Consider the following 12,240-nt stretch of genomic DNA (forward strand, 5'->3'; position numbering starts at 1 on the left):
GACAGAGTGAGACTCCAACTCAAAAAAAAAAAAAAAGAATTAAGTGTGCCCTCCTGCCTCCAGGACTGCAGCCTCTGCCTTCCTTCTCTCACGCTCTCCCATGCCACAGCACACTCATCCTCAGTCTAGACATACTGGCTCCTTTCTCCTCTTCTCCCATCTTATCTAGGGTACTCTCCAGAATTGCTTTTCTGTTGAACTCATAAAAACACTAGCTAATAATGAAGATGTTCATACCCACCTAAAAGTCAGGACATAAATTATCTCAGATGTATTTCAGCTTCTATAGAGAATCTGGAAGAGCAGGAGTCTTCAAGACTCTGGTGAAGAAGGCTATAATGACCAGAATGCCCTCTTGAATCATACCATCTTGACAACCATCTTTCTGTCCAATTAATCATGAAACCAGCCCAGCAGGTATTTCTTACCTCCTTTGCCTTCTGCAAACTTCCAGTCCAATAAGCATTGCTTGAATCAGGCATCACTCTAGAAATGAGAGGTAAACAAAGGAGGTGATGTGTGGGCAGCTGGGAAATGAAGACTTGTGAGCAGAGAGAGTTTTTTATTCTCAGAAATATAAAAGCAGATATAAAACATGTAGATGTGAATTTTAAAATATAATTTTAGTTTTTACTGGGAATTATGCTTGACATACTCAAAAAACCAAAACTTAAATTGGTTCCAACTACATTGATAAGATGGGCATTGATAAAGTAATAGAGATCATTAATGTTTTTACTTGGTTTTGTTTGTCTTTTGCAACTAGGTTATTCAGAGAATATTCTACACAGTCAACAGATCTTGGAGTGGAAAAATTACTTCGACAGAGATAAGAAAAAGCAACTTTTTGCAAGTATGCTTCTCATTGGAATTCATGTGTAAAGAGCAATTTAAATACTTTTCTTCTTTTAACAAATATTTAGGTGCTTACTCTTTGCAAAGCACCGCCACTACTTGCAGTCATTAAGCATTTATCAAATGGTGGGGCACTGGGATATTTTGGTAGGTAACAAAGATGAACAGAACAACAGTTCTCTTTGCCCGAAGGCATGCACCGTGGAGCAAAGGAGAAAAGGGTACAGATGCCGCACCTGACTTAATACATTCCACAGACGTGAACAGAAGGTGCAGAGAGGGCTTCATGGAAGGACCAGCCAAAGAAGTCTTGACCTTGGAGGATATCAGGAGTTTACCATCAAAGTGTTATGTTTAAGAACTGCTAGTCTTAGTGACCAGAGATGAGGCTGAAGTGTGGGCTAGGGCCAAGTTGAGAAGAGCCTTGCCAAAGCAGTGGAAGATTTTGGACTTGATCCGTTCAGTAATGACTCTTTATCCAGCACCTACTAGAGAAAAGTATTAAAAATTCCTCTTAGGTGGTGTGGTGGCTCAAGCCTATAATCCCAGCATTTTGGGAGGCCAAGGCAAGAGGAATGCCTAAGTCCAGGGATTCAAGACCAGCCTAGGCAGCTTGACAAGACCTCACCTCTACAATAAATCAAAAAATGTACCAGGCGTGGTAGCACATACCTGTAGTTCCAGCTACTTGGAAGGCTGAGGCAGAAGGATCTCCTGAGTCCAGCAGATCAAGGCTGCGGTGGCCATGAGCATGCCACAGCACTCCATCCTGGGAGACAGAGTGAGACTCCGACTCAAAAATAAAAAATTTTTCTTAAAAAAGATGACAGGGCAGGGCACGGTGGCTCACACCTGTAATCCCAACACTTTGGGAGACAGAGGCAGGAGGATGGCTTGAGCCCAGGATCTCGAGTCTAGCCTAGGCAACATAGCAAAACTTTATCTCTAATTATATAACATCAGTTATAATATTTCATTCAACTGTTTTGTGTATTTTACCAAGTGAGGAAGAATTGACCACTAGTGGGAGCCTTTTACTGAGGTAATATTCATGCTGATTGCTTAAGCTTATATAAACATAAAGTGAAATGGTTCACACTCAGAAGGAAATGAAATGTTTTCCTTTATTTATTTTTGAACTGGAGTCTCACTGTGTTGCCCAGCCTAACGTGCAATGGCATGCTCATGGCCACTGCAGCCTCAACCTACTGGGCTCCGGCGATCCTTCTACCTCAGCCTTCCAAGTAGCTGGAACTACACCCAGCTAATTTTTTGATTTATTGTAGAGACGAAGTCTCGCCAAGTTGCCCAGGCTGGTCTCAAACCTCTAGACTCGCAATCCTCTCACCTCAGCCTCCCAAAGTGCTGGGATTCCAGGCTTGAGTCACTGTGCCTGGCTGAAACTTTTTCCTTTAAATGAGTCATACTAAATGAAGCTTAGGCTAATAATATAACTTGATTTACTCTTTATTTTTTCCTATCTTCATCTGGGACAAAGTAATGAAAACTTGGCAAAATTAACAGTCCATGATGGATTACAAACTTTTTAAATTCTAAAATGAATAGTCATCACAGTCATTTTTGATATTTATTGAAAACCAGACGTTTGCCTGGACTGTCAGTTACATGGGATAGGTTAAGATAGGTTAAGATGTGATTTCATAACACCTCAAGAATGAGATGATAATCCTTCACCTTTTAAAGCACATTATAATTTATAGCCTCTGAACCATTGTAATTCACATCTTTCCCCTTTTTCTTTTCTTAAGTTAATCTTTTTTTTTTATATACCAGTGATACAATTTGAGGCTGAAATATAGCTGAATGACTTATGTAAAATCATACAGCAAGCAAGTTGTCAAACTGGAAGAAGAAATCATTCTTCCTAAAGCTTCTTCCTAAAGCATGATTTATTTTCCCCTCCCTTACCTTCCCTACACTCTCCTTAGTCTTCCTCTTAATACATAAACAAATACTATTAAAACATTCAAATAATATGATCACATCTAGAGTAATAAATAAGCAGGAGTCACTGTTCATCTCTTCACTCTGCCATTTCACTCCTTTCCCAGAGGGAGCCCATATTATCTGTGGTTTTATACCCTTATAAATGTATACGTGTAATATTTAGTTTTCTTTTGTATGGCTGCTGTGTTAAGGAGTCTGTTTTATTTATGGGTTCATAGTTAATATTCTGTAACTTTTTTCACTTAACAATGTCTTAGATTCTTTTCATTTCCATTCATATAAATTATTTCATTCCTTTAACTAAGGCAGTGTTGATTGCATGGCTAAACTGCAATTAGCAGCATGTCCTCTGTTGATGTTCAAATCATTTTCACATTTCCTCTATTACACAGCAGTGCTGTGAGCACCCTTGTTTTTCCTCTTATATGTGTACGAGTAAGAATTTCTCTAGAGTAGACCACTGAAGGGAAAATCCTGAATCAAATAGTATGTACGTTTCCAGTTCGAGAGACTCTGCCAAGTTACCCTCCTGAAAGCCTGCACTAGGTCTTGCTTTCACACACTTGCCTATAGCAGAAATTATCTGTCTTCTTCATTTTATGACAGTACAATGTGTGGAAAGGATACCTCTTTGCTTTTAAAGATTGTTGTATTGAAAGTATTCTACTTCATACATGTCATAATATAATATATCATTTTTGTGTGTGCTCTTCTGGTCTCAGTCATAGGCATATGTGGATTTTAGGATTTTACATACTTCTAATTGTGTACACTCTTGTATCCTATATTTCTACTTACCACATCATAATTTTCCTTTGTTTCTATATAGCTATAATTTTGCTAACTGCATAATCTTTCATTGAGCAGATTTACCATAATTTATAATTTATATTGTTTTCCATTTGCCAAAGGATTTGGGTTTTCCAGTGTTTACATTTTTTAGAATGACTTTTTTTGGAGTCCAGTCACTCTGAAGAAAAAATTAAAAAGTAAAAATTAAATTTAAAAAATGACTTTTTAGCAGAGTAATATATTTACATTATGAAATCGTCTTCTTTGACCCTTATAATGTTTTTCATCTTGATTTCCATTTTAAATTCTGTTAATATTGATACTTCTTAAAGTTAACATTTAACTAGTATATGTCCATCTTTTTAAAAAATCTTCCTTTTAGTTTTATTTTAGGTGTATCTCTTATAGATATCATATACCTAGATCTCTTTGGGGGTTCAGTTTTGATACTCAGCTGAAAAATATTTTAATAGAGATTTAACTCATTTATCTTTATTGTAACTGTTGATATATCTGGTTTTATTTCTGCCATCTCATTTTTTCTGTTTCCTAAGTTTTCTTGTGGTTTCTTTTTCTTCTGGCATATTTCATTTCTAAAAATGTCTTCATTTATCTGCTGGCTTATATAATAATCTGACTGACTATAGAATTGTGGGTTCATTGATTCTGGTGTTTTCTCTAGGCATACACAGTGAGTCAGGGAAGACCTAGGTTTACTTCCAGCTCAGGGTGCTGCAGCTCGACCCAGCATGCCTTCCTCTGCCAGGCCACCATGTGTTATCCCTGTTGTATATAAAAGTAACCTTTATGGTAAACTTGATTTCAATTCAAAACCAACCCTTATATGTGGATGCCTACTTCTCTTGATGTTGCTCACATAACTTTGAAAAGCTAGACCCAGCGTTAGTTTGTGGCCATGTAATTAAGACAGTTGTCTAACTGTGCTGTGCTTGCCAGTCTGTGGAATTCTGAATGGCTGCGGTTCCCGTGGTGATGGTTCTGCCCTTTCCCTGCCTGTGTATGTCCTCCACAGCACCTAACCCTTCACTGCAGAGCTCAGTAAATGCTTGTGGATTGATTCGTTAACTACAGGTAGGATGAGGATGCCTATGAAAAAGTTCCTGGTTTGGTACCAAAAGCAACGTTTTTCATTCGATTTAAAACAAAAATTCACCAGACTCTGTACAATGGCAAAGCCAGTTTTTCATTATTTTAAAATTAATTCTTCTTTTCTTACCATTTCAGACTCTAGCCCTTTTGGAAGAAGAGGAAGACATAAACCAAATCACAGATTACTTCTCCTATGAACATTTCTATGTTATTTATTGTAAATTCTGGGAACTAGATAGTGATCATGACCTCTACATCAGCCAGGCTGACCTGTCTCGATACAATGACCAGGGTGAGTGATGTTATACATGCTAAGATTTAACCATTCTGAAGAGTTATTTAAATTGTCCCTACTCATTGTGAGAAATTCCCATTTCCTAAGTTCTATATCTAATCACATCCTCTTTACAAGGCCAGGAATTTTTAAGAGAGGATGAGGGAAAATAATTTAACTTTTACACTTAGATGCCAGGGATGGGAGAAGCGGTTTGTTGGAGGTAAGTATGCAATCACAGTCTCAGTTTGATAAACACTCAGTGATGAGTGTTTAGAGATGTGTATTTTCTGAAGATGTCTTGAATAAGATCCACACCTGTGAAGCTCTGTTTCAAAAAAGAGTATGTATATACTTTTATAAACTTTCCCATCTAATAATATTTCTGTAAAAAGCCAGGGATGAAAATAATATTTCTAACCTGCCAAGCAGACACTAAGAGGAAATACTCAAATGTACTTATTTGATCAACATGTTGGTACTGTTACCTCCCCTCTTCAAGTAATCATAATCTTCCTGTCACCAGACGAGCATAAAGATGAAGGTATTCATAGGGATATCGAGTGACTTTTAGTAACTGCACACCTTCCAGTTACCAGCGAACAGATTATCTATACAACATGAGCCTGTCTCCATAGGTCATACCCAACCCTATGACTCTAAAACTCCCTCTCTGGCTGATATAGCCATAATTCTTATAAAAAACCCAAATATTGTATGTACTCACACAGCAACTCCTAGAGCCATGTTGATGGGACGAAATCCAGAAAAGCAGAGATCAAGGCTTGCATAAATGAAGGGGCCACTAGGTTCTGCATAATTATCTACTCACAGACTGTCCTTAGTGAGACAATGTAGAATAACACAATCTTCAATTTTAGAAGGCTAAACCTTCCAAAGCTAAAAAAAAAATGCCTTTTAAAAAAGACTTAGCTTAGCAATTAAATATGTTTGCCTTTCCTGTACAGCCCTCTTTTTTTCCATCTAGTACAAATTATTAACCGTATAAACCAATGTTCAACAAAGTAGAGAGATCTCTATGTAGGCTTTGGTGTGTGGATAGGTATGGCTATACTGACAGGCAGGTTCCTAAGTTTCTTTAGCCAAACTCATGTACCTTTATTGTGGCTGTACCTGACTCTGTATGGAAGAATTAGATGCTAATGGCTGCCAAGTCCCCAGGGACCTTATTGCTGATCCTGAAATTTTAGTGTACATATACTGCCTAGAGCACTGGTTAAAAGAACAGGTCTGAGATCACTGTGCATCTGTCTGTTTTTTTAAACTAACGCCTTGGTTACTTTGAACCAACAATGAGGACACTGCTATAGATTCTCCAGGACCTGTCATCAAAAAGCCACATATTATCTGAAGATACAACTGCCTCAGCTGGGCACAGTAGCTCACGCCTGTCATCCCAGCACTTTGGGAGGCCAAAGTGAGAGGATTGCTTGAGCTTAGGGGTTCGAGACCAGCCTGGGCAACTTGGCGAGACCTCGTCTCTACAATAAATCAAAAAGAAAAAATTAGCCAGGCATGGTGGCACATGCCTGTCGTTCCAGTTACTAGGAAAGGTGAGGCGGAAAGGTCGCCTGAGCCCAGCAGGTCAAGGCTGTGGTGGCCTTGAGCACCACTGCACTCTGGCCTGGGTGACAGAGGAAGACTCCGACTCAAAAGAAAAAAAAAAGATATAGCTGCCTCTATAGATAAAACTTAGTGATTGAATTTCTAAAAAATTTTATGTTATATCCTGGACTTCTTTACAGAATGAGAATATGAGAAAAATATGTTTGTGGTATGTTTTAATATCTTTTGTAAAATTTTACTTGAAAGCATCCTCCCTTGTTTTTCTTTGTTTTATTTTACATTGTTTTCGAATATGCTAGGATAAAATTTGGCTTGTTGTATAGAAAATTTGGCTCATCTTATTGCATAATAAGAGCAACACAAATCCTTTACATTTTTGTCTTAATTGTCTGGATATTCAAAATTAACTTAGCGCTCAACATTATTGATATTTCCCAGATGTCAGGCACATTCAACTGTTCTTTTTAAAAAGTATTGATTTACAGATAGAAAGCTGTCTCAGATTCTTATTTCCAAGAAGTATACATTATACATAAGTAAGAATATACTCATATTCTCATCACAGAAGATTGTTATGGATTAGCTTATAGCCAGTGAAAATAAATTTGCCAAAAGTATTGCCTTTATGGAGCATGTTTCTAACTAGCTTTGTAATTTTCTTATTTATATGTAGCTTCGTCAAACAGAATCATTGAAAGGATATTTTCTGGGGCAGTAACAAGGTAAGGAAAAGTTTAAAATCTGAGTTTTAAAATGAACTACAAGTAGTACTGTAACAATCTCATTTTAGCAAGGCTTCCTGCATAATTTGGTACTAGACCAAATATTAGCCTACAAAATATATAGCTATAGCTTAATACAAGACAGTAATTCTTTAATATGAGTGTTAATCCTGTATCTAAATACAGGTAACAGTATTTGATCCCAGTTATTATTTGCATTCAAATTAGAAGCAGGTTTTTTTTCTTCATACTCTGAAATGCCTTCTGGTTTCACCCTGTTGACCTTTAGCAAGATAGGCCATGGAAGCCTGACCTTTATGAAGCATCTATCATTCTAATTTTTTTAAAATTTTAACTTACTTTTTTTAAGTTGACGTCTCACTCTGTCACCCAGGCTGGGGTGTATTTGCATGCTCATGGTCACCACAGGCTCTACCTGCTGGGCTCAGGTGATCCTTCCACCTCTGCCTTCCAAATAGCTGGAACTACAGGCACATGCCACCATGCCCGGCTAATTTCTTTTTAATTTATTGTAGAGATGAGGTCTTGCCAAGTTGCCCAGGCTGGTCTTCAACCCGTGGGCTCAGGCAATTCTCTCACTTCGGCCTCCCAGAGTGCTGGGATTATAGGCGTGAGCCACCGTGCCTGGCCTTTAACTCACTTTCCAAAGAAGAATGTTATTTTATTTTTACCACCCAATTAAATGTGTCTGAGTAATTGCTCAGGAGATTTCATAACCATGTGTTTTCTTCAGGGGAAAAACAGTACAGAAAGAAGGAAGGATGAGCTATGCAGATTTCGTTTGGTTTTTGATCTCTGAGGAAGACAAAAGGAACCCCACCAGGTATGACTTCTACATTCCCTTTGCCGAGATGTTAAGCACATGCACAAAGATTGAAAAATTCATGACACATTCCTAGTTGAGTTGACTCTACCTGGGGGCACTAAGAGGCATTAGCCCCAGTCTCTGCCCTCTCAGAGATCTCAGTCTAGGAAAGGAGACAGGCAATGACTTCATGGTCATGGCATATAGAGAAAAGTGCTGTTACCCAGAAACTAAGGTGAAGTAGCATAACAGCTGGTCCTGAGGGATAAGTAGGACCTGTCAGCATTTGTATGAAGTGTGGGAGTAGACACTGTGGATTGTATTGTTTTATGATCTCCCAGACAGATTAAAGTTTAATTGCCATACACTCTAAATTTTTTATGGAATATTTTCCTAAGTACCTTCTAGTAGTTATAGCTAAATTGTTATTACATTCAATCTTTTTTTCATAGAATAAATTCCCAGAAAAGGAATTGCTAGGTTAAAAAGTGTAAGGCTTTGTTTTAAAAATAGAAATGATATCAGTTTATATCTTTATCAACAAAGTATTTAACACATTTCCTAGAACCCTTGCTAACATTAGGTATTTTCCTCTGAAAATTGTTTTCTAATTTGATAAATTAAAATTTTATTTTATTCAGTTACTAGAGAGGCTGAATTTATATATGTATTTCTTTTTAAAATTATAAATGCGGATAAATATATATATTTGACCATTTATTTCATTTTAGCTGACTTTCCTTTTCATCTTTTGTACATTTCTGCTGAATTAACTAATTTTTAAATGTATTTTTTATCACATACTAGACACATTAAGTATCTAAGGTACAAAATACATTCAATCAAAAAGCTTGACATAAAATGTGTTTATAACTCCAGGACCCATAATTAACATTTTGATACATGTCCTTCCATCTCTTCTCCCAGCCCTCTTCTCCTTCCCTTATTCTCCCATTCCTCCTCCTCTTCCGTCTTCTCTCTCCTTCAATGCTTCAAATGATGTGGCATGGTAAATGGGATCATACCACACACAGTTTTCTAAAACATTTTTCACATACAGTACATTTCCATGTCAGTAAGTATGCATGTGTATGATTTGTCATTAATGCACTATTTTGAATGCGTGGGGTTGTTTCAGTTAGATTATTTAAATTTCCAAAGATTTGATAAGGCTGTGTATTTTCCTTCTCTGGCCTTTTTGTTGTTCTGTTAATCCTCCCAGTCTCAATATTTTAACTTTCATATTTTCTTAACTGTTGAAAAGCTTTCTTCAAATACTTCCTGTCCATGTTTTCCTCTTTCTGGAACATCTACTCTCCCACAAAATGGTAACTAAGAAGGTTTGCCATAACAATTCTGTGAAGAAAAAAAAAACTTATATATATACTTGCTCTTTTTCTTCTCCCAGCTTCTTTTAAAACATAAAATTATGTAAAGTAGTCATTGTAACAAAGTCTTGTTGAATGTGTAATATATATAGATGTTAATATGTACAATAAAAATAGCACAAAAGGGGTAAGAATAGAGCCATGAAGAGCAGTATCCTGCTGGAATTAAATTAGTATACATCGGGAGTAGATTTTGATAAGGTATATATGATAAGCCATAGAGCAACTACTAAGAAAGTAACTAAACATTGTACAGTGAAAAATTCCACAGCTACTGGTCTGCAGCTGTTCTTGTGGTAGCAACTGTGGCATTCCTCTGTGGGAAAGAAACTGTTAACACAATTAAACACCTCTTTCTTGGCAAAGCAGAAAGTAGGTATGTGTGTGACAGACACAAGGCAAAAATAAAAGAAAAGATATATATAATAGCAAAAAATGTATATAATAAAATATATATAAACATAATATATATATTTTTTTAATATATAGAGAAAGTGAAAAAATCATTAAAAGATTAAAATGTTAGTGACTCAAAGCCTTATTTTGGTTCTTGTTTATATATAAGGTTATGAAACAAGATATTACATTTTAAAAGGTATGTACATTAACAACCCAAACTGAGTAATTACAACTGTCAAAAAAAAAGTAGATTTTTCTGCTTAAAAAAAAAAAAACAAAGGTTGGCCAGGCACCGTGGCTCATGCCTGTAATCCCAACATTTTGGGAGGCTGAGACAAGAGGATTGCCTGAGCCCAGGGGTTCGAGACCCGCCTGGGCAACTTGGTGAGACCACGTTTCTACAATAAGTCAAGAAAAATTAGCCAGACGTGGTGGTGCATGCCTATGGTTCCAGCTATTTGGGAAGCTGAGACGGAAGGATCTCCTGAGCCCAGCAGATGAGGCTATGGTGGCTGTGAGTGTGCCACTGCACTCCAATCTGGACAACAGAGGGAGATTCCAACTCAAAAAAAAAAAATTAAAATGTTAGAAAATAGTCACTTAATGTAAACAAAAGGAGTAAAGAAGAACAAAGGGAAATACATTAAAACATAGAAAACAAAAAATAAAATGACAGACATAATTCAATTATAGCAACAATAACATTAAAAGTGAATGGATTAAATAATTCATCAAAAGGCAGAGATTACAAATGAGATACAATTACAGGCTGAGCATTCCTAATCCAAAATTTCAAAATCTGCAGTGCTCATGAATTCAAAACTTTCTGAGTGCCTAAATGATGCCACAAGTGAAAAATTCCATATTATGTGACATTATGTGATGGGTTGCAGTCAGCACACTGGTATACAACACAGTTTATTCAGCATGCCCAAGGGAAAAAAGACCCTCCCTGCCCCCCCACTCTAGTTGTAGTCTGTCTTTTCTGTGCATCCCAGATTCTCTCATGCAGGCACACCCACAAAGGGTAAGGAAATGTCTGTGTACAGGCCCAAGACCTATGTGCCTTACTCAGTGTTTTTTGCTTATTCTCTGCTCTATAGTATAAAGTATAAAGATATTTTTGAAAATGTCAAAAAGGCCTACAAATACTACTATGGGTAACAGTGATAAGCATTTTTGTTTATAATACATTTATATTTATAGCACAGAAAATCAAGCTGTCAGAGAAAGTAGACAGCAGTGTGTGAAATATCTTACAGAAGAGTATTGTGTTATAGTGACCACCATATATAACTTGAAGAAACAGAAGGATAAACTGTTGAAGTTTTGTGATGAAAGTAAATAACAAGTTAATTGAAAAGGAAAAAACAATTTATAGAGTCAAACATGAAAGTCTAGATCATATATTGAAAGAGTGGAGCCATCAGCATTGCAATGAATACATGCCACTTATCGGTGTGCTTATCATGAACCAAAGATCTCTCATGATGAGCTGAAAATTGTAGGTAACTGTGACTATTCAACAGGCTGGGTACAGAAATATAAGACAAAGCCTTAAAGTTTTAAAGATTTGTGGTGATAAACTACCTACTGATCACAAAGCAATGGAAAAATTCATTGACAAATTTGCCTAAGTCATTTCTGGTAAAAGCCTGATGTCAGAACAAGCCTATAATGCTGATGAAACATCACTGTTATGGCATTATTACCCCCAGAAAGACACTGACTAAAGCTGATGAGATAGCCCCTACAGGAATTAACAATACTAAGAACCGAATAACTGTTCTGGAACATGCTGATGCAGCAAGCATAAGTGTAAACTCACTAGGATAGGCAGAACTTTGTGTCCTTGCTGTTTTCATGGAGTGAATTTCTTACTATCCAAAACATAGATCACCAAGGAAAGATTTCAGATTGGTTTCACAACATTTTGTACCCGTGGCTCATACTCACTGCAGGGAAGTTTGACCAGCTGATGACTGCAAGATTTTGTTATTCCTTAACAACTGTTCTGCTCATCCTCTCCTGCTGAAATTATCAAAAATGTTCATTAACTGGGTATGGTGGTACATGCCTGTAGACTCAAGCTATTCAAGAGGCTGATGCAGGAGGATTGCTTGAACCCAGGAGCTCAAGACCAACCTTGGGCAACATTGTGAGAATTTTCTCAAAACAATAATAATAATGTTTATGTCATGTGCTTTCCCCAAAATGTGACTTTAATTAATTAATTCAGCCATGTAGCCAGGATATCCTTAGATGAATAAAGAGTAAGTATTAAAACACTTTTTTTTTTTTTTTTTGAGTTGGAGTCTC

General features: G+C 36.8%; 1 protein-coding gene across 2 annotated transcripts in view; it reads left to right on the forward strand.

Moving 5' to 3' along the window:
• PPP2R3A (protein phosphatase 2 regulatory subunit B''alpha) overlaps window positions 1-12,240 on the forward strand; it is a 131,302-nt gene that overhangs the window by 68,421 nt on the left and 50,641 nt on the right. For both annotated transcript variants that reach the window (XM_008056860.1, XM_008056861.2), the window contains exons 6-9: window positions 767-853; window positions 4,861-5,017; window positions 7,260-7,308; window positions 8,063-8,152. In XM_008056860.1, the coding sequence (XP_008055051.1) occupies window positions 767-853; window positions 4,861-5,017; window positions 7,260-7,308; window positions 8,063-8,152 (383 nt within the window). The remainder of the gene's footprint in view (window positions 1-766; window positions 854-4,860; window positions 5,018-7,259; window positions 7,309-8,062; window positions 8,153-12,240) is intronic.

The sequence above is a fragment of the Carlito syrichta genome, unplaced genomic scaffold, assembly GCF_000164805.1.
Source record: "Carlito syrichta isolate Samal-C Ts95f unplaced genomic scaffold, Tarsius_syrichta-2.0.1 Scaffold302562, whole genome shotgun sequence".
NCBI classification, from domain to species: domain Eukaryota; kingdom Metazoa; phylum Chordata; class Mammalia; order Primates; family Tarsiidae; genus Carlito; species Carlito syrichta.